Here is a 23,378-nt window from a genome sequence, read left to right as displayed (position 1 = left end):
GTATGATACTGCTGATGTTGACACACTTTGCTTCTGTATTGTCTTCTGACCTGGTATGAAAAGAGAAGGGGATATAGCATCCAACATATCCACTGTGCATGTGAATATGGTTCAGCCTCAGACCCATGGCAACTGATCTGGGATCCGTTCTCCTTATTCGTCCTCACTATGGCCATTGTAGGCTAAAAAGCAAGCCTGATCCTGGATCAGCTGTTACAGGTATTTTAGGCAAGAAGCAACCACAAGACCTAGGGGACCCTGGCATGGTGGTGCTGCTTTGCCCCGTGGTGGTCAGTGGTTATAGACGTGCACTTGGTCCCCCTGGCGTGTTGAAGCGCGCATGCCCACTGTGGTGACGCCGCCACTCCATGTGTGTTGAGAAGCGCATTATTTGGCAACAGAGGCGGCAGCGGGGAGGGCAGAAAAAAAGAGGGTATCCCCTGGATTTTTAAATAACATCGAATTATCGGAGCTGATTGTCATCCTAAATACTTTGGACGACCCGCAGTCGACGGATCGCTGTCGAATCGACCGAGTAAGTTGATTGAGGTGTTCCCGAAGTTTTTTGTTGAAGTGGATTGAGAGAAGCCTTTTATTCGGACTTGTCGCGAGCCAGCTCCTCTTCCTCCACCTATCTGTGACGATAGAGAAGCTGATGGGCTGTTCAAAAGTAGCACTTCTCCGCAGAGCAAAAGCTACGGTTGGGAACTGGGAGGGCGGTGCATACGTTTTATAGAAGTCGCATCTCCAGACTTTATTGTTATGACTACACATAGTTAGACGATATTTAGTATTTTAATAATGTCACTTCGCCACTAGAATTTTTGAGTTGAGTCGACCGAACAGAGACAGTCAATCTGAATCTGATTGTCGAGTGTCTGTCTGGTCGTTGGACTGGGAGTTAGAATTATTTTTAGAGTAGCACTTGGCTAGTTAGCCTTTTGACAACCCAGGTAGTTTGCCAATGCGAGGATAGCTAATCACGAACTACTAAAACATGTAGCTAATAAATTATACATATATAAAAAATAGTTAGCTAGCTAAAACCTGTGTTGGAGTTAGTGTTCCGCTGGCCATCTTCTCCCCACCGAAAAAGCAAGCTAGCCCCAGTTAACGTTACTTCATTGTCTTGTAGGTCTGGGTACCTGGTTGTTGTTGTTTTTGTAAAAAAAAAAAGAAAAGTTTAGGTAGCTAGCTAATTATTAGCTATCAATTTAAATTCACCAAGTTACAGTTTCGTTAAGTGCGTGTATTGTTTCACTTTGTTGCCAAACAAATAACTGGACAGGTAGCTAAGATGGCACGGTTGCTAATGATAAATTGGCATTATGCTAGCTAGCTAGTTTATTTTCATGGTTGTGCGATTTATAAACATGCCAGCAATTTCCTCCATTTAGCCGTGGTCGAACGAAAAGCCGATCAGAATACAGCGTGGGCTGTGTTTGGTCTTTAAAGGGGGGAGTTTGCATGTTCAGAATTTGTATTGTTTTTAATGGAGGTTCTACTGTATCGGATTAAGAGTCCCTGGTAATCTTCCTACTTCTGTGTGACGACCATGGTCTTCCTCTTCTTAAAGCTGAACGCACACACATTTACACACTCTTTCTCTCCAGCCTAGCGGTATGTGTAGGCTGGTGCAGTGCCCTGCAAATGTATCTGAGCCAGCCTCTGTCACGTTGTGCTGTACTGCATGTAGCTACAGGATCAGTGAGTTGAGTTCAGTTGTCAGTGACTGGTACCTATGCTGGTACCATGGGTCCTGAGTTTTTCCTGGTCAGGTCACGACATAGGAAATTCTCTGACCCCTAATTATGTGTAACCAAGTAGTATGCAACAAGGTCCTATTTTAGCCCATGGAAATGGTTTGCATGATAAGGCTATCTGCCTAATTTAGTGCTAACTCTGGTTTCTGTTAGGGCTTCTAGAGAGACAAAAACTGAGAAAAATAAAAGTTCTGGAACAGGACTATCAGTTGTTCATCAGAACAATAGATTTGGAGGTTCTTTGCAATGTGATGTCACATGATTGCTTTGATAAGCTTCTTTAGTCAAGAGGACCTTATAGGTGTCCTCACATTGCCAGTGAGAAATTCTGGGCACATTGTAATATAGAGTTGGATGGAGAGTGCCAGAGTAGAGTCTTTGTAAGTCCTTCCCTGGCCTTTGTGACTGCATCCCTAACATTCACTTTATAGGGTTGAGCAACAGGTCCAAACAATTCACTCATGCTGATTTCCAAGAATGCCTGTTCCTGTGATTTCATGCAAGGGGTCAGTCTGCCGTTAGGTATATGTAATATTGCGAAGGGTCAACCCTCAGCAAGAGTATAAAGCACCTGTAGGCATAGCCGAGGGAAGTAGGGGTGCTGTAAAAAAATGTGCAGCACCCCCAAACATCGTCCCGCGGCTATGCCTGTAGTCCTAAACTGAAGAGAGAGAATGATCTTCTGTGTAAAGAAATCCTGAATGATGTTGACTGCTTGTCGTCAGTCTCCTGTCCTTTCCAGTGAAGTGGTCATGCAAACTGTCCTCAACAACAGCAAGGGTTCCAATTACATGTTGTCTCTTCGGGATGCCCTGAAAGGTACTGGGCAGGGCCAAGGGTAATATTTTTTTAATAACATGAGAGTTCTACTGTCCATGTTGTTGACGTTTGTAACAGTTATGGAGGTGACATTGTTTGTGTCAAGGGGACACTCTTGGCTACACTCATTGGCACCCCTGTGTTTGGAACCCTGCTCAAAGTGGCATTGTCTTTAGTGTGTCCCACTCCCGGACACTCATTACATTGTCTGAGCAAACACTTATCCTGGTGGATTTGTGTGTGTGTGTCTGATACTGGTTCTGAACTCAATGGCCGTTAGCCTATGTAAATTTTGCTAGGCAAATGCGACGATGCCAGCAATTCAAATTCTAGACCAGTTCTCTGTAGTTTGTTTACAGCATACAAACAGATGCCCAAAGTAAACCATTGAATTGCACAGTTCTGAAAAACCCAGCCACTAGCTATCGGTGTAGAAAGTTCAAGTAGCCAAGAGAGGTAGCCCTGTCAAAGCTCATCCAAGCAACTAATTGAAATACTACACATTTTCTGTCTCTCTCTTCTTTTACCTTTTACCACCTGTCCTGTCCTGTCCAACAAGCCATGGGACATAGGTTCACACAAGTGGTGTCTGTAACAGGGTGTAGCCTATGGTGTGAGACGCCTGCTTTTTGGCTCCTCTGTGTAAGGACACGTCGGCCCTGACTCCACATAGACACAGGGATGGCTAAGCCTTGGAAGATCTGCCACTCACACTAATTACACTAATTACTGTTGGCGCTAGGAACACAAGCATTTCGCTACACCCGCAATAACATCTGCTAAATATGTGTATGCGACCAATAAATTTGAAAAACCCATCTCGTCCGTCAGCAGATTATTTAGGCGGCAGACAGGGTTATTAAGAGTGTGTGTGTGTGTGTGTGTGTGTGTTCATATACACTACCGTTCAAAAGTTTGGGGTCACTTCTTCGAAAGAAAAGCAAATTTTTTGTCCATTAAAATAACATCAAATTGATCAGAAATACAGTGAAGACATTGTTAATATTGTAGCTGGAAACAGCTGATTTTTAATGGAATATCTACATAGGCGTACAGAGGCCCATTATCAGCAACCATCAGTCCTGTGTTCCAATGGCACGTTGTGTTTGCTAATCCAAGTTTATCATTTTAAAAGGCTAATTGATCATTAGAAAACCCTTTTGCAATTATGTTAGCACAGCTGAAAACTGTTGTGCTGATTTAAAGAAGCAATAAAACTGGCCTTCTTGAGACTAGTTGAGTATCTGGAGCATCAGCAATTGTGGGTTCGATTACAGGCTCAAAATGGCCAGAAACAAAGAACTTTCTTCTGAAACTCGTCAGTCTATTCTTGTTCTGTGAAATGAAGGCTATTCCATGCGAGAAATTGCCAAGAAACTGAAGATCTCGTACAATGCTGTGTACTACTCCCTTCACAGAACAGCGCAAACTGGCTCTAACCAGAATAGAAAGAGGAGTGGGAGGCCCCGGTGCACAACTGAGCAAGAGGACAAATACATGAGTGTCTAGTTTGAAAAACAGACGCCTCACAGGTCCTCAACTGGCAGCTTCATTAAATAGTACCCGCAAAACACCAGTCTCAACATCAACAGTGAAGAGGCGACTCCGGGATGCTGACCTAGGCAGAGTTGCAAAGAAAAAGCCATATCACAGACTGCCCATCTTAATCTTTTCTTTTTATTGGCCAGTCTGAGATATGGCTTATTCTTTGGTCCTCTGCCTAGAAGGTCAGCATCCCGGAGTCGCCTCTTCACTGTTGACGTTGAGACTGGTGTTTTGCGGGTACTATTTAATGAAGCTGCCAGTTGAGGACCTGGTTAGTCGAGGTAATTGAGGTAATATGTACATGTAGGTAGGGGTAAAGTGACTATGCATAGATAATGGTGGTCCTCTGTAGCTCAATTGGTAGAGCATGGCGCTTGTAACGCCAGGTTAGTGGGTTGCAAATAGTCCGGGTAGCCATTTGATTAGCTTGGGGGTAGAAGCTGTTAAGAAGCCTTTTGGACCTAGACTTGGTGCTCCGGTACCGCTTTCCGTGCAGTAGCAGAGAGGACAGTCTATGACTAGGGTGGCTGGAGTCTTTGGCAATTTTTAGGGCCTTCCTCTGACACCGCCTGGTATAGAGGTCCTGGATGGCAGGAAGCTTGGCCCCAGTGATGTACTGGGCCGTACGCACCACCCTCTGTAGCGCCTTGAGGTCGGAGGCCGAGCAGTTGCCATACCAGGCGGTGATGCAACCAGTCAGGATGCTCTCGATGGTGCAGCTGTATAACGTTTTGAGGATCTGAGGACCTATGCCAAATCTTTTCAGTCTGCTAAGGGGGAATAGGTGTTGTTGTGCCCTCTTCACAACTGTCTTGGTGTGTTTGGACCATGATCGTTTGTTGGTGATGTGGACACCAAGGAACTTGAAGCTCTCTACCTGCTCCACTACAGCCCCGTTGATGAGAATGGGGGTGTGCTCTGCCCCCCTTTTTCCAGTAGTCCACGATCATCTCCTTTGTCTTGATCACGTTGAGGGAGAGGTTGTTGTCCTGGCACCACACTGCCAGGTCTCCGACCTCCTCCCTATAGGCTTATCGTTTTCGGTGATCAGGCCTACCATTGTTGTGTCGTTGGCAAACTTAATGATGGTGTTGGAGTCGTGCTTGGCCACGCAGTCATGGGTGAACAGGGAGTACAGGAGGGGACTGAGCACGCACCCCTGAGGGGTCCCCATGTTGAGGATCAGCGTGGCAGATGTGTTGTTGCCTACCCTTAAGATAAGATGCGCAATAAAGCAAGTTTGATCATATCTTCAACATAAACATCTTGTTTACAATTTGTTTGACAGGGACACACACACAGAATGGATGAAAAGTGGGGTAAACAAAGTAGCGTATGGTCAGGAAGGAAGGACGAGGTCGCAGAGACAAAGGACAGAAATACCACAAAACAAACAGTTGCAGACAGAGACACTGTGTTCCTATTGGCCGGTGGTGGTGGTGCAGCGGCCTGATAGTGTGTTGTTATTGGCTGATGACTGTTGTATGAAAGAACCAGCTGTAGACTTCCAGATGGTTAAGGTCTATGATGATGATAGTGGTGACCGATGAAGTTGATCGTAGTTGGTATCATTTAGAAAATGCCTCAAGTGGGGAGACAGAGAGCGTTCCATAGGTAAGGCTACTTTTTTACTTGTCAGTTTGTTGTCATGGTTATATTCTTATTGGGCTAAATCCCATCCAGAGTCAGAATGGTATGTCTCTATCCTGACGTGTATACCTACAACCAGTGCCATGGTAATGCGCTGTTAGGGCAGGCCTTACATCACATGCTATATATACTGCCTGGACACATTCACATACACACACACTTTAGTGAGTAGAGGACATACAGTGTGGTGACATTTTCAGATCATGCCAATGTAGGCCTTTCCTGTGTGTGGCGAAGGAGGAGAGCTTGCTGATGGATGGATCTATCATAGCGTTTCCTACACTTGGTCCTCGGGACCCCAAGGGGGTTCAAGTAATCATCAGGCTTTGATTATTTTAATCAGCTGTCTAGTGCTAGGGCAAATACCAAAACGTGCACCCATTTGGGTCCCCAGGACCAAGTTTGGGAAACACTGATCTACCAGTACTTATATCCGTAAGGGGCAATGTCACAGACAAGTCATCTCAGTAGATGTGCGTGTTAGAGAGAGATGTGGTGAGCTGCCATGGAGATGTAACCTGATACATGTCAGCCATTAAGTCATTTAGATCCTGACCTTAGGATTTGGGGAGGGTGAGCTGGTCCTAGATCTGTGCCTTGTAGGCCCTACTGCCTAGTCAGTGCCTACAGACAAGTTCTATGCAGAGTTGTCATGGTGACAGCAGACATGAGTATGCATTAGTATGTTGGCCGTTTCATTCCTCCCACTCTTTCTCTTCTCTCATCTTCCCGGCAGACGGGTGTTTTGGAATGCCTGCCCTCTCTCAATAGCAAGGCTATGCTCACTGAGTCTGTACATAGTCAAAGCTTTCCTTAATTTTGGGTCAGTCACAGTGGTCAGGTATTCTGCCACTATGTACTCTCTGTTTAGGGCGAAATAGCATTCCAGTTTACTCTGTTTTTTTGGTTCATTCTTTCCTATGTGTCAATTAATTATATTTTAGTTTTCTCTTGATTTGGTTGGGTCTAATTGTGTTGCTGTTCTGGGGCTCTGTGTGGTCTATTTGTGAACAGAGCCCCAGGACCAGCTTGCTTAGGGGACTCTTCTCTAGGTTAATCTCTCTGTAGGTGATGGCTTTGTAATGGAAGGTTTGGGACTCGCTTCCTTTTAGGTGGTTGTGGAGTTTAACTGTTTTTTTCTAGATTTTGATAATTACCTGGTATTGGCCAAAAGTTTTTTGCAGAATTATGCATGCGGTCTCAATTTTGTGTTTGTCCTATTTTGCGAATTCTTATAATAATAATAATAATAATAATATGCCATTTAGCAGAATTCTTGGTTGGTGAGTGGACCCCAGACCTCACAACCATGAAGGGCAATGGGTTCTATAACTGATTCAAGTATTTTTAGCCAGATCCTAATTGGGATGTCGAATTTTATGTTCCTTTTGATGGCGTAGGCCCTTCTTGCCTTGTCTCTCAGATCGTTCACAGCTTTGTGGAAGTTACCTTTGGTGCTGATATGTAGGCAGAGGTATGTATAGTTTTTTTGTGTACTCTAGGGCATTGGTTCCCAACTCCGGTCCTCAAGTATACCCAACAGTACACATTTTTATTGTAGCCATGGACAAGCACACCTGATTCAACTTGTCAACTAATCATCAGTTGAATCAGGTATGTTTGTCTGGGGCTACAACAAAAATGTGTGCTGTTGAGGGTACTGGAGGACTGGAGTTGGGAACCACTGCTGTAGGGCAACGGTGTCTAGATGGAATTTGTATTTGTGGTCCTGGCAACTGGACCTTTTTTGGGAACACTATTATTTTTGTCTTACTGAGATTTACTGTCAGGGCCCAGGTCTGACAGAGTCTGTGCGGAAGATCTAGGTGTTGCTGTAGGCCCTACTTGGTTGGGGACAGAAGCACCAGATCATCAACAAACAGTAGACATTTTACTTAAGATTCTAGTAGGGTGAGGCTGGGTGCTGCAGACTGTTGTTGTGCCCTCGCCAATTCGTTGATATATACAGTGTATTCAGACCCCTTTCCTTTTTCCACATTTTGTTACGTTACAGCCTTATTCTAAAATGGGTTGATTTAATTTTTTCCTTATCAATCTACACACAATACCCCATAATGACAAAGTGAAAACAAATGTATTAAAAATAAAAATGAAATACCTTATATAGACAGGTGTAAATAAGGTCCCACAGTTGACAGTGCATGTCAGCGCAAAAACCAAGCCATGAGGTCGAAGTAATTGTCCGTAGAGCTCCGAGACAGGATTGTGTCGAGGTGCAAATCTGAAGAAGGGTACTAAAAAATGTCTGCAGCATTGAAGGTCCCCAAGAACTCAGTGGCTTCCATTATTCTTAAATGGAAGAAGTTTGGAACCACCAAGACTCTTCCTAGGGCTGGCCGCCCAGCCAAACTGAACAATCGGGGGAGAAGGGGGAGAAGGGCCTTGGTCAGGGAGGTGACCAAGAACCCGATGGTCACTCTGATAGAGCTCCAGTTCCTCTGTGGATATGGAAGAACCTTCCAGAAGGACAACCATCTCTGCAGCACTCAACCAATCAGGCCTTTATTTTAGAGTGGCCAGACAGAAGCCACTCCTCAGTAAAAGGCACATGACAGCCCGCTTGGAGTTTGCCAAAAGGCACCTAAAGGACTCTCAGACCATGAGAAACAAGATTCTCTCGTCTGATGAAACCAAGATTGAACTCTTTGGCCTGATTGCTAAGTGTCACGTCTGGAGGAAACCTTGCACCATCCCTACGGTGAAGCATGGTGGTGGCAGCATCATGCTGTGGGGATGTTTTTCAGTGGCCGGGACTGGGAGACTAGTCACCTCCCCATCCAACCTGACAGAGCTTGAGAGGATCTGCAAAGAAGAATGGGAGAAACTCCCCAAATACAGGTGTGCCAAGCTTGTAACGTCATACCCAAGAAGACTTGAGGCTGTAATCGCTGCCAAAAACCTGTGGGGGGGGGGGGTAAGTCATGGGGTCTGAATACTTTCCGAATGCACTGTATGTTGAAGAGGGTGGAGCTCAAGCTACTATTTAATCAATTTTAGAATAAGGCTGTAACGTAACAAAATGTGGAAAGTCATGGGGTCTGAATACTTTCCGAATGCACTGTATGTTGAAGAGGGTGGGACTCAAGCTGCATCCCTGTCTCACCCCACAGCCCTGTGGAAATATGTAATTTTTTTGTTGCCAGTTTTAACCGCACACTTGTTGATTTTATAATATTGTCGTCCCCCCACAACACCACTTTCCATCAATTTGTATAGCAGACCCTCATGCCAAATTGAGTCAAAATCTTTTTTTAAATCAACAAAGAATGAGAAGACTCCTCCCCCCCGTCTCAAATAAGAATCTGTCAGTGTAGGAGCGGAGTTTCCGTTCCGGGCCTCAAAGGGTTAACCTGCTTCAGCATCTCTCTAAACCACTCACACACAACACACACTCGCTCGCCAACCGGTTTAAACTGGTTCTTAGAAAAAGTGCTTTGTGTGTCCCAATGAATCCTGGGAAGGGTCATATGTGCCTTAGTGATGTCAGAGGGGTTAAAAAAAACTGTCTGTTAGTATGACTGTGATTAGTCTTGCAGTATCTCGTACAGACAGTCTAGCGTTGTCTGGTCAAGTCTCTCTACTTCTTGTTTCCCAGTTTTTCTCTGTCTGTCTCTCTGTCTCTCTCTGTCTCTGTCTCCCTATCACGTGTGTGTAAACGGGAGGCAGGGATTAAGAGCAGCTAGCATCTGGGTAGCTGGCACCAAGGTGGTTATGTGTGTTCCATCCCCAATCTCTTTGCCATCAGTCGCACAGACAGACAGACAGACAGACAGAGAGAGAGAGAGAGAGAGAGAGAGAGAGAGAGAGAGAGAGAGAGAGAGAGAGAGAGAGAGAGAGAGAGAGAGAGAGAGAGAGAGAGAGAGAGAGAGAGAGAGAGAGAGAGAGAGAGAGAGAGAGAGAGAGAGAGAGAGAGAGAGAGAGAGAGAGAGAGAGAGAGAGAGAGAGAGAGAGAGAGAGAGAGAGAGAGAGAGAGAGAGAGAGAGAGAGAGAGAGAGAGAGAGAGAGAGAGAGAGAGAGAGAGAGAGAGAGAGAGAGAAGAGAGAGAGAGAGAGAGAGAGAGAGAGAGAGAGAGAGAGAGAGAGAGAGAGAGAGAGAGAGAGAGAGAGAGAGAGAGAGAGAGAGAGAGAGAGAGAGAGAGAGAGAGAGAGAGAGAGAGAGAGAGAGAGAGAGAGAGAGAGAGAGAGAGAGAGAGAGAGAGAGAGAGAGAGAGAGAGAGAGAGAGAGAGAGAGAGAGAGAGAGAGAGAGAGAGAGAGAGAGAGAGAGAGAACTAGCTAAGTACTGTAAGTCTCTCACTCCATTCTGTCCCACAGGACAACATCTGTTGCCCACTTCACACCAGATTCGGTCCCTCTCTATGAAGCTATGTTTTGTCTCTGTCCTCAGTAACTGCTTCAGGGTCAGCTATGCCTGTCCAAGTTCTATACACTTTATGTTTTACAACTGATTTGAGGTCAGCTATGGCCATCCTAGTCCAAGGCTATATTATGCTTTACTATCTATTGACGTCAGCTTTGTCTATTCCAGTGAATGGCTGACCAACTCTTCTTCTCTCCTTATCTTTGTAGGGGGATGTCTGAGGAGGCTGTTCGTCAGACACGCAGCCAGAAGAGGGCGCTGGGGAGGGAAATCCCACCCCCTGATTCTGAAGCCCCTCCCACTGAGTCTGACAGCAAAAAGCTCAAACTAGACGGGGCCGAGACTGGAGCTCCGGACCAGGATCATGAGAGCCCAAATAAACCACAACCCGAAACCACAAAGGATGACAAGGACCTGGTTAAACCTCTGGTTAAGCCTGTGGTTCAGCCTGAGAAGGTAACGGAACCAGAACTACCCCGGTTAACATTACCGTTAGTGTTACCATCACAACCAGCAAATGAGCAAGAGCAGGACCCGGCCCTGAAACAATCAGAACAGAGCTTAGAGAACCGGACTGAGCGGAATGACCGCAGCGACCAGGTAAGGGTGAAGAGTGAGATGCATCTAGATGGACAGAACCGGACTGTGCGGTCAGAGCCAAAGGTGGCCAGCAGTATGATGACGTCAACGGAGGTGAAGGCTACCATTAAAGTGGAGGTCCAGACAGGAGAGCAGGCTCTGGACATGAGCACCTCTAGAGGGTGAGAACAAACTGTTTTTATTCTCTTAAAAACTGATGCGAGATCAGCTCCTTTTACTCTAGTACTAGTAGTAGCATTTACTCTATGCCATTTAAAACTGACTTCAGATCAGTTTCCCCCAATAAACAAAAGTTTTAGAATTCGTGGGGAAGGGGAGGGGGGCGGTGCAGTCTCCAAAATAAATATGTCCTTCAAAATTTCCCGTCTGACCCTCCCTCCTTTTTCCCCTCTCACTACCTGAACCCTAAAGGGCTCCACGGATCCGGAGCCGACTGAGCTTTGTTTGCGTAGCTCTCTATGTACTTTTGTGCGGCTGAATTTTTGGAACGTGAGAAACTGTGAAATCACTGTGGAGAGCCCTTAAAACTCCCCTCCACGAAATGAAGCCTGTGTGTCATAAACCGGTTCCAACTGGCTGTTGCCATGGTTTCCACTGTGGAAGGAACAGCGAGGGGAGGGGGGCAGAGTGAGAGGCAGGGTCACGTGATGATGCCTGAGTGGAAGGTCATGTGACCTGCTTTGGAAGAGTGATTAATCCACAGGAAGTGGTGATGGTGCTGTTAAACCCTGGGAAGGAGACACACTCAAGGTGCTAAGGAGGAGGAGGCTGGTTGTCCCTCCTTACTCATTAAACATTCTTTTAATGCCCACTTTTGAGAATTTACAATTTGTCTCATTAGAATTTGTAATTTACTCTACGTCACACTTTAAACTGGGTAATTCATATCCATACAAGTTTACAGCAATAAAATACATTTCATTGATGCTATTCAAACTCAAACAGCCACTGGCCCACCCACGTCTAACATACAACAGATATAAATGGTAGCCTTCCAATAGAGACACGGCTTGTCTAGGTGTGAGGTGTTTATAACGCAGTTCCCTCCTACTCCTTATCATGTTAACACAGCTTTATGTTTCCTGGTAAGAAGAAGAGGGTGAGGGGGAAGGGGGCTATTTCTGCGGACGGTTATCTGATAGTAGAGACTGTAGATGACAGAGAACTGATCCAAACAGTTCCCTCTTGAATATCTTCCCCTGTTCCCTCGGTCCCAAAAGATCCCTGTTCTTTAACGGATCAAATCAAATGTATTTAGAAAGTCCTTTTTACATCAGCAGAAACCTAAAGCCTAAAACCCCAAACTGCAAGCAATGCAGATGTAACACTCTTTAATGACTTGATAATGTGCTGTACATATCATATCCATGAGTAGGCCTACATTATTAGTTAATCTGTGGCATGCAAAGAGGCTAGCAAGGTGCCACCTATATCTCTCTTATTCTAGAGGTGCCACTTTGTGAGAAGTAAAACTACAGAAGATATTATGAATGACTTGTTACCACCTTGTGGACAACATGGGTTACTACACTTCTCTCTACACCTTTTCAGATTCAATGTAAACCACTTTCTTCTTCTTTTCCTTCTTCCGTCTTCTTCGATTAGCTCCATAAAGAGCGAGAAGCGTCCCCCGTCCCTAGATGATGATGATGATGATGATGATGATGATGTAATCATCCTGTCGGATAACGACTCCTGCAGTCCGCCGATGAACGGCTTGAACCACTTCAATGAGCTGGACACAGACCTACTCATGGTTAGTGAAAGAGCTATACCATACTTTCTCTGACCCTCCCATGATGTTCCTCATACCAGTCTCTTTCTATGGTCTTCTGATCCTAGATCAGCACTCCTACGCTTTGTGGATTGAAGCTCTGATCTCTTTATGCTGCACTGGTCTTTCTCTTTGGTCTAACTGGTCTTTATCTGTTGTCTGTGTAGAAGAGCAGGCCAGAGGAGAGGGATCGCATCATCAAACAGTTGAAGGAGGAGCTGAGACTGGAGGAGGCCAAGCTGGTGCTGCTGAAGAAACTACGCCAGAGCCAGATACAGAAGGATGCGTTGCAGAAGGTATGGACACATGTAGCCAAGGTGAGCTGGACTCACTCTGTCGCGATGAGGTAGCCCTGGCTGCCACTTAAAATCAGTGTCCCCCTCGCCCAGGAGGGAATTTGGTTTCCCAGAGCGGAAGACTGGAGTTCAGATCCCAGTCTCTCACAGACACAGACACAGACACTGATACAGACACTGATACAGACAAACCCATATACACAAATACAGACAAAGCCACACAGGCCAACACAAATACATTCACCCAGATGCATAACTCCGCACACTTACCAATAGACACACACAAACACATACACAACTCATTCTCTCCATCTCTGTCTTGTTCCACAGCCTTCAGGATTGTCGGGTTCTGCGGCTCCACCATCTCTGATCCGGGGATCCATCACAGCCAGTAAAGGCTCCCAGCAGGTCAGTCACCTGTCTCACACAAACAAGCTTTAATTCACAAACAAGTTTATCATGTTAACCATGTTTCTGTTTATTGCATCATTTCATTTCATCCCAAGGTGGTGTCAGGTAGGAGTTTGGGCACAGTCATTCCTCCTCCTCTGGTGAGGGGTGGGCAGCAGATCTCCTCCAAACATGGCTCCCACAACTCCCAGATCATCATGCCACCCCTGGTCAGAGGGGCACTGGTAAGACAGGCCACAATCTACCTGCCAAACTGGTCATCAGCTGATATCAATACTCAAAATGACTGAGTTTTGTGTCTTAGACTATGCTCACCTGTTTTCTTTTCTCTCTCTCTCTCTCTCTGTCTCTGTGTCCCATTCCCCTCCCTATCTCTCCACCCTCCTCCACATATTACTGCTTTGTCCCTATAATTGTTCTGTGCTCTGTTGACTGTCCCTTGTCCTTTCCTATATGTCCTCTGTCTGACCTATGTTGGCCCCCTCTATCCCTGCCCTGCCCTCTTCTCCTCCTCTGTCCACTCTCTCCCCTGTCCCCCATGTGTGTCCCGGGTAGCCAATCGCTGTGTCTCCCCAGCAGATCCAGTCTCTCCGGCAGCAGCAGCAACAGCAGCTGTCAGGGTCTGTCTCAGGGGGCTCTGGCCCCCCTCCTCTGCTGCTGGCCCCCAGGGCCAACGTACCCGGCTCTCAGGCCCAGAGAGGCCTCATGCAGTCAGGCCTCATCAGGGTGGGCAACGTCAACAACGCCAGCCTGCTGGTCAACATCTCACAGGTGGGTCAGAGGTTTATCATTTCTGGGTAACAATTAAGTCACTTACTGCAATAGTTTTCCATTAAAATGGTCAAAAATAAACAACAACTATTTCTCAAGGAATAATTTAGCTATGACTGTCTGGGATTGGTCTGAGAGGTGAGAGGGAGAGCACCAAAGCGTTGCAATAACCACAGTGTGGACAAAGATTATAGAACTAACCTAAGATAGTTCATCTGTGTCTTTTCCAATGGGTGCAAATGAAGCACAGTGGGCAGAACAAGCAAGGAGTTGGGCAGAGCCAAGCACGAACTAGCTCGATCCTATTGGTGTGTCTTAGCATTTAATTGCATATTTCCGTTAGGGAACGTCAACTCTTTGCGTGCAAGAACTCAATTTGGCCTTGCGCTCCTTCTAAACAATGCAATTTATTTTCTTGTAAAACAAATATTCTACTTTTGGGAACAGGAAACTGTATTGAGATCGGATTTTTCATCGATGAGAAAATCAGCAGAATGTCGGCCCATCTAGCTCCATCTCCTCCCTCTGCCCGCCAATGGACTTCCTCTCATCACCATATTTGGTGGTGAGTGGAAGTTCTAAATGGATGCTTCAGATTTATACCCCCTGTGAAGTATCTGGGTTTCCTCTTTTTATCTGTGGTGTGGATCAATCCACCAGTACGTAGGGGCCTAATGGGAGGGATATGTAACCTGAAATTAGCTGTTATGCGCTATGCAGATAACACGGCAGGTAGCTTTATAGTTAGAGAATTCTGTAGGCTTTTTGAATGGACTTCAATGGGCAAAAACGTATCACAATGGTTTTCAGCGCAAAAACTTAATGAAATGCATCTAGCAGAAGTAAATTCATCCACAAACACAAATATTTTTTTTTATAAATCTTATATGACCGCATTTTCATGAATTTGATGATATAATCGTCAAGCCCATTCAAAAGACCAGGGACATTCTTGAGGGAAACCTGTTTCAGTCTTGTGGTCCTCTGTAGCTCAATTGGTAGAGCATAGCACTTGTAACGCCAGGGTAGTGGGTTCGATCCCCGGGACCACCCATATGTAAAAATGTATGCGCACATGACTGTAAGTCGCTTTGGATAAAAGCGTCTGCTAAATGGTTTATTATTATTATTATTATTATTATTATTATTATTATTATTACATGAATGCGGAAGTATGACGTAGGAACGCGTCACTTGCACAGGGTATTGGCAGGTTTGGAACTCTCTTTGTGATTGGTCTATTAACTTATGGCAGTGGCTGCGATTAGGAGTTTTCGACTCCGCCCCTCCGGAAACCTCTTTCTCAAAGCTAAGGATCCAGATCACGTTCGGCACACAAAAACAATCAGCGTTTTGTGATGTAGGATAATCTTTATACAGTGCCTTGCAAAAGTATTCATCCCCCTTGGCGTTTTTCCTATTTTGTTGCAATACAACCTGTAATTTAAATAGATTTTTATTTGGATTTCATGTAATGGACATACACAAAATAGTCAAAATTGGTGAAGTGAAATGAAAAAAATAAAAATAAAAATAAGTAACGGAAAAGTGGTGCGTGCATATGTATTCACCCCCTTTGCTATGAAGCCCCTAAATAAGATCTGGTGCAACCAATTACCTTCAGAAGTCACATAATTAGTTAAATAAAGTCCACCTGTGTGCAATCTAAGTGTCACATGATCTGTCACATGATCTCAGTATATATACACCTGTTCTGAAAGGCCCCAGAGTCTGCAACACCACTAAGCAAGGGGCACCACCAAGCAAGTGGCACCATGAAGACCAAGGAGCTCTCCAAACAGGTCAGAGACAAAGTTGTGGAGAATCAGGGTTGGGTTATAAAAAAATATCTGAAATTTTGAACATCCCACGGAGCACCATTAAATCCATTATTTAAAAATGGAAAGAATATGGCTCCACAACAAACCTGCCAAGAGAGGGCCGCCCACTAAAACTCACGGACCAAGCAAGGAGGGCATTAATCAGAGGCAACAAAGAGACCAAAGATAACCCTGAAGGAGCTGCAAAGCTCCACTGCGGAGATTGGAGTATCTTTCCATAGGACCACTTTAAGCCGTACACTCCACAGAGCTGGGCTTTATGGAAGAGTGGCCAGAAAAAGACATTGCTTAAAGAAAAAAATAAGGAAACACGTTTGGTGTTCACCAAAAGGCATGTGGGAGACTCACCAAACATATGGAAGAAGGTACTCTGATCAGATGAGACTAAAATTGAGCTTTTTGGCCATCAAGGAAAACGCTATGTCTGGCGCAAACCCATCACCCTGAGAACACCATCCCCACAGTGAAGCATGGTGGTGGCAGCAGCATCATGCTGTGGGGATGTTTTTCATCGGCAGGGACTGGGAAACTGGTCAGAATTGAAGGAATGATGGATGGCGCTAAATACAGGGAAATTCTTGAGGGAAACCTGTTTCAGTCTTCCAGAGATTTGAGGTTCACCTTTCAGCAGGACAATGACCCTAAGCATACTGCTAAAGCAACACTTGAATGGTTTAAGGGGAAACATTTAAATGTCTTGGAATGGCCTAGTCAAAGCCCAGACCTCAATCCAATTGAGAATCTGTGGTATGACTTAAAGATTGCTGTACACCAGCGGAACCCATCCAACTTGAAGGAGCTGGAGCAGTTTTGCCTTGAAGAATGGGCAAAAATCCCAGTGGCTAGATCTGCCAAGCTTATAGAGACATACCCCAAGAGACTTGCAGCTGTAATTGCTGCAAAAGGTGGCTCTACAAAGTATTGACTTTGGGGGGGTGAATAGTTATGCACGCTCAAGTTTTCTGTTTTTTTTGTCTTATTTCTTGTTTGTTTCACAATAAAAAATATGTTGCATCTTCAAAGTGGTAGGCATGTTGTGTAAATCAAATGATACAAAATCAAATTTAATTCCAGGTTGTGAGGCAACAAAATAGGAAAAATGCCAAGGGGGGTGAATACTTTCGCAAGCCACTAGATGCTGCCATATTGTAGCCATCAGCCAGAGTTCCTGAAAAAATAACACTACTACTTTGACTGCCTGTTTATGTCTTGCTTGTGTTGGATATGCTTGCCTAAATAACTGCATGTAACTCAGCAGCTAAGAAGAACATGGAATCGCTAGACCTCCTGTGTGTTGTGCTTATTTTTGCAATACTGTTACAACAGGCAACAAAGTTTGTACGAACATGTCAATCCTCCCGAGTGGCGCAGTGGTCTAAGGCACTGCATTGCAGTGCTAGCTGTGCCACTAGAGATCCTGGTTCGAATCCAGGCTCTGTCGTAGCCGGCCACGACCGGGAGACCCCATGGGGCGGCGCACAATTGGCCCAGCGTCATCCAGGGTAGGGGAGGGAATGGCTGGCAGGGATGTAGCTCAGTTGGTAGAGCATGGCGTTTGCAACGCCAGGGTTGTGGATTCGATTCCCACAGGGGGTATGAAAAATAAAATAAAAAATATATGCACTCAAAACTGTAAGTCGCTCTGGATAAGAGCGTCTGCAAAAAAAATAAAAAATTCATGTCTTTTGTGTACAACATGTAAATAGCTGCATTTAGCCTAAACTCCCCTCCTGAAAAAATAATTGATTATTTAATGTTCTCGATGGTCACAGCTTTGTAGAACCAAAACAAACACATGCCTCTACTCGGCACTTAAACTCAAACTATTCGTTTGGGTGGCTGCTGCAGTTTGCATATTGTGCTAATCTCTCTCTCGCAGCAGTCAAGCCGAGAGCATTCCGCCAAGAGTCGTTCACAATCTAGTCCGGTTGCGGCCGCCATTAGACATCTTTCCAAAGCTATCAATAAATAATCTTATTTGTATTCTTAGCAATCACAAATGTACAAATGTATGGTGTCAACATATTGCACGCAATAACTTTTTGCATGCATACTTTTAGCAATTTCTAATTAGCCAGCTAGCTAGCTAGTATGGATTGGAGTTTAGTCCATTAGCTAGCAAACAACTCAAGACTGTTGCATCTTTTCTGGCCTCCCCTCTACAGTGTGCATACGAACTGGAGCCAGCTAAGTAGCTAGCGCTTTTGCATAATCTCTAGCTTCAGGCATGTGCAGACAGTAGAGATGAGGTTCTCCCCTCGAGGCTAGAGAATCATAGTGGTGCAATTGTGACTTGTAGATTTGATTCAATCAATCCAATTGCATTCACACATTGGGTTTATTGAATCACTCAAGCTTAGCTTCCTCTAGATCAGGGCTGCCCAACCCTCTTCCTGGAGATCTACCGTCCTGTGGGTTTTCAGTCCAACCCTAATTTAACACACCTGATTCTACTTATTAGCTGCTCAACAAGACCTTAACTAGCTGAATCAGATATGCTAAATTAGGGTTGGACTGAAAACCTATAGGACAGTAGCTCTCCAGGAAGAGGGTTAGGCAGCCCTGATCTAGAGGATAGACCTGAATTTGCAACAGTTTTGATTAATCTGATCTGTCATGCTGTATTTTCTTGACTTCAAACCTCACTTGGACACCTTCTTTCCACACTTGTCTCCTCTATTTCACTATTCCTTCCCTCCTACCCCCTTCTTTCTCCCTCATCCCACTCTCTCCCAGGCCTCCACAACCAACATGAAGGGTTCTTCTATCACCTCCCAGTCTGGAAACAGCAGTGTGTCTGTGGTCAACGTGAACGACTCTCCTGCCGCCCGTCAGGCTGCGGCTAAGCTAGCCCTGCGTAAGCAGCTGGAGAAGACCCTTCTGGAGATTCCTCCTCCCAAACCTCTCGCCCCAGAGCTCAACTTCCTGCCCTCGGCGGCCAACAACGAGTTCATCTACCTGGTGGGTCTGGAGGACGTGGTGCAGAACCTGCTGGACTCCATGATGAGAGGTACAAGACCTATTACACTGGTATTAACTCTACATTACCCAATACCATGGTTTCCCAACCCTCTCCTCTGGTCCCCCCCAGACGTTTCACAGTTTATTTTTAACCCTAATCTGGCACACCTGATTTATATTAGTCAACTAATCATCAAGCCTTTGACTAAATTGAAATGGGTGTGCCAATTTTTAGCGTTAAAACAAAAATGTGAAACATCTGGGGGGGCCCCGAGGAGAGGGTTAGGAAACCCTGGTATAGGGTGATATAGAGTTAATACCAGCGTTAAAGGGTGTCCGAGGTGCAAACACACTACACTGTTATAAACAAGCACACTACACTGTTATAAACACTGTATATCACTACTAAACCATCACCAGCGGTACAAAATATTTTGCTGGTATGAACACTGTTACATTACAGCATTCCATCAGCAAAGTTACATAAACACGTATTTTACACTTACAGACACTTCATTACACAGTAATATCACCTCACAGAGGGCATACCCTAACATTACAATACTGCTCAGATGGGTTTCCTCCAGCAGTATTTGATCATTAGGCTTTATATTGAAACCAGTGTTCTTCTGTTCTCTGTCTAATCCCACTCATCCTGTCTGTCCTCCCCAGCTAAAACAGGTATGCCCCCGGACAAGCCTGCCATCAAAGAGCCCTTCACCTGCATCCAGTGCAGCACCGACTTTACCTGCCGCTGGAGACAGGACAAGGCCAAGGGTGGGACCATCCTCTGTGCTGACTGCATGTCCTCCAATCAGAAGAAAGCCCTGAAGGCTGAGCACACCAATAGGCTGAAGGCTGCGTTCGTCAAGGCCCTGCAGCAGGAGCAGGAGATAGAGCAGCGGATCCTCCAGCAGGCCGCCTCCCCTGTCTCTCACACCCCCTCCTCCTCTTCCTCCTCCTCATCCTCTTCTCCATCGGTGATGTCCCAGCAGCTGAAGCAGGTTCAGGCCCAGGCCAGGGCCTCGTCTCTGCAGCACCAGCACCTTCACCATCACCAGCAGCAGAACAGAGGACATAGCATCGCACGCCACCACTCCAACATAAAACAGGTAGGGGTGTCACACTTCTCAACAGTTCCCTGAAACTGTCATATCACCACCAGAGCCACTCCATCAATTAGATACAGACGGTTATAAGATGATCGTACATACATACAGTATGGTTCCCTTGGCTTGTGTGGTCTGTTCTTGTCACTCAATATTCTATATCTTCTTTCTCCCTCTCCCCAGAGCCCTCAGGGCCAGGTCTCCCGTGGCGGTGTCCCGTCGGTGGGGGCGAGGAGCGTGTCCCACTCCTTCTCCTCCTCCTCCTCTCAGCTGCAGAGCGCCGTGGCTGCTGCGGCCTTGGTCAGCCGGCCAGGTAAGCATGCCCCTGTGCGCCCCGCTGCCCAGGGTTCTAAGGGCAGCTCCAGTGGGAACAGCAGCAGAGCCCAAGCCACTGCATGGAGGAAGCAGAACAACATCAACACAGGTAGACTCTAATACCGACCGGGCCCCCAACCAACCAACCCACCACACCACACTGCCCCCCAGCCTCTACCTCTACACACTCAACTTTGTGCTTCCCTTTGGGTGTTTGCTGATCTGAGGGAAACGGATAGGTGTAAGCAAAATGGCCGAAGCTCGTCTAAACCTACTGGAGCTTCCTAGGTGGAGTCATCACCATAATGTTTACACCTAAGCCAAGGGGATAGGGATTGTTTTTGGACTAGGCATCTCACTTCTCTGTGGGAGAATCTCAATAGGGGGAGGTGAGGAGAGCTAGTCATGGAGTCCAAGGAGAACCCCAGCCACCAGAAGGACTGAAGCAGTAAGGAGACAGAGCATTGAGGGGTATAGAGGGAGAATCTCAATTGCATACTCCTTGCATCCTCTCTCCTCGCCTCCTCAAAACCCATTGGAGGAGAAGGTCAGAGGGGAGGTACCTCTGGCTTTCTCATCCAATGGGTTTTGAGAAGGAGGCGAGAAGAGAGGATGCAAGGAGTATGCAATTGAGATTCTCCCTCTATACCCCTCAATGCTCTGTCTCCTTACTGCTTCAGTCCTTCTGGTGGCTGGGGTTCTCCTTGGACTCCATGACTAGCTCTCCTCACCTCCCCCTAGAGTAGAGTTAGTCCATGTTTTCCCTGCTTTGAGATGAATGTTATTTACGCGTGTGTGTGAGTGTGGTTTTGTGCGCCTGTGTGTGTCATTATGCTCAGTGTACTCTCCTGGTCAGAGACTGACCTCTCCCCTCTCTCTCTGCAGGTGTGACCATGGCCTACGTGAACCCCAGTCTGCCAGTCCATAAGACCTCGTCCACAGTGGACGCCCGTCAGAGAGAGTACCTCCTGGACATGATCCCCTCGCGCCCCATCTCCCAGACAGCTAACACATGGAAATAATCATCTCATTCATTACCATTATCAATAACCATTAGCTACTGTTGTCAATGCCAACAATACAGCCCCTCCCCCCCGTGAGGACAGTTATGGAAACGCGCAGCCTCCAAACCTTTGAGGAGAAGCATTCTCAAGAAAAAAATGTGCTAGTGTTTTTGTTTCTCTTATGTTGTCTTTCAAGTCTATTGTTTCTCATGAGGCTCACCGATGTTTGATCAGTGTGCATAAACAGCAATTTACACCGGAGCAAAAAAAGAAATGCGTAAAGGGCTTCCTTCCATATGTTCGTCAGCCATGATGTCTGTGAGTTTATGATGGCTTGAGAATGTTGCTTTTCTCTCAAGAACATAAGTTGGCGTTCTGCCGACCATGGAAACGATGGACAGCTCTTTACCTATTGGACAGAACTAGGAGCCGTTTGGCCCTCTGTCATCTTAGACTCAGCGAATGGGATGCAGACAAACTGTTGGGGTGTGGTCAAGGTGAAATTACTTGGAACTGTTTACTTCATATTCAAGAGTACCCTAAAAAAGATATAAGACAAAAAATATGATCTCCAATAAACATTCTCTTTAAGTTAAAAGAAACTGAGCAGTGATGTTTTCAGTGCATAACCTCAGTAACAGTTGATTTGGAATTTGTTTGTATTTACAGTAAGTTATTGGTTATTTTGGGGGACTGATGTATACATGAAAAATTCCTGTCATGATGTTGTGGTTTTAACAACTGAACAATTTATTCTAGCCTCATACATTTTTTTTTTGTGTGAATCCCCCCCCCCCCATGTATGTTATTAATCTACAGATACAGTATCTTCATTTGATCACCCTGTTGCAGGATAACTTTCTTACAACACAGGACATTTAAAACTTGTAGCATATTTGACATTTAAAAAAGCTTCTAAAGTTTAATTTCAGACTTGATTTTCCCTTACGACCAATGTATCAACCGTTACAAAAATGTCCATTAATTACAATCCATATAATAATTCAAATTTCCTGTTGCTGCAGGATTATTTTCTTGCTGTAGGAGACTGGCTCAAATTAAGATCCTACATCTGTATTTGCAGTTTGACAGAGCTGCTCCACACTCATGTTTCACATAAGCAGAACAAGTAGAGGATCTCTATATTATATTTTTGTCTGTAGCCTCTGCTTTGGTTTTCTATTATTCAATTCCAGGTTGTCCCGTAATATTAGTAATAACATGTCTGTAAAGAGAACCAATAGTATAATACAGTCTGTCTTGAATTACATGCAAACAGTTTCCGTGGAAGACATAAGATTCTAGAATCACAAGAGTCATATCACAGATGTGTTCCGATTTACATCTGTTCTATATGTTTTACACTGATTGTCGATTTCCCTGATAATTCAGTGAATTGTTTTTAAAGTTGTTTTTTTATCATTGATCAAAGTTTCCATATGTTTGCTGAAAAAGTGAAGAGTTATCAAGAATCATTACACTTTTTGAATTCGTCTGGAGAAAGTAGTTGAATATGGATAATATTTCAATTGGTTTAATATGCTCAAACCTACTGTATCAATCATGACACCAGTCATGTTACAAAATGTTCTCATCTGGGGATGAAAGAAAAGCGACTGCAGGTATTGTCACATGCTCTGGGACATCTCAAGTTTAGGTTTCTGGTTGCCACATGTTGAAGCTGGGTTAGTTAAAGCAACCTTTTGGTGAATTTTAACAAATTTGAGATGTACAAAAGACTGAGGAGAGAATAGACATGTCTAATATTGAAATCACTCGTTAATTTTTGGGGGTTGGCATCATTTACATTTTTAGTCATTTAGCAGACGCTCTTATCCAGAGCGACTTACAGTGAGTGCATACATTTTCATACTGGCCCCCCATGGGAATCGAACCAACAACCCTGGCATTGCAAACACCATGCTCTACCAACTGAGCTACAGGGTACTCAGGACCAATAACTTGTATCCCAGACAGGCCTGTGGTGAGGTAACTGGATTGACAACACTTCCTCAAGTACATTTACATTTTAGTCATTTAGCAGACGCTCTTATCCAGAGCGACTTACAGTTAGTGAGTACATACATTTTTCATACTGGCCCCCCATATAGTCTCATACTCCCTTTTCAGTTTTGTTTTGT

The 23,378-nt window shown here is 45.2% G+C and overlaps 1 protein-coding gene across 6 annotated transcripts; it reads left to right on the top strand.

The window, feature by feature from the left end:
* The first annotated feature begins 350 nt into the window (after positions 1 to 350).
* On the top strand, positions 351 to 22,003 carry LOC121535478 (transcriptional repressor p66 alpha). 6 transcript variants are annotated; one of them, XM_041842589.1, is made up of 11 exons: positions 351 to 535; positions 10,365 to 10,916; positions 12,361 to 12,511; positions 12,697 to 12,846; positions 13,156 to 13,233; positions 13,332 to 13,460; positions 13,816 to 14,007; positions 18,585 to 18,858; positions 19,482 to 19,921; positions 20,102 to 20,342; positions 21,119 to 22,003. In XM_041842589.1, exons 2-11 carry the CDS (start codon positions 10,369 to 10,371, stop codon positions 21,253 to 21,255), a joined length of 2,340 nt encoding a protein of 779 aa, XP_041698523.1. In that variant the 5' UTR covers positions 351 to 535; positions 10,365 to 10,368; the 3' UTR covers positions 21,256 to 22,003. The 6 variants fall into 6 exon arrangements, with proteins under 6 accessions (XP_041698523.1, XP_041698522.1, XP_041698525.1 ...); XM_041842588.1 differs by having other exon boundaries at positions 13,813 to 14,007; XM_041842591.2 differs by having other exon boundaries at positions 13,792 to 14,007; positions 20,102 to 20,231.
* The last annotated feature ends 1,375 nt before the right edge of the window (positions 22,004 to 23,378 follow it).

The sequence above is a fragment of the Coregonus clupeaformis genome, chromosome 21 (genome assembly GCF_020615455.1).
Source record: "Coregonus clupeaformis isolate EN_2021a chromosome 21, ASM2061545v1, whole genome shotgun sequence".
Taxonomy (NCBI): Eukaryota; Metazoa; Chordata; class Actinopteri; order Salmoniformes; family Salmonidae; genus Coregonus; species Coregonus clupeaformis.
Note: the sequence above shows the minus strand (reverse complement) of the source record. Positions and strands in the feature narration are given on the sequence as shown.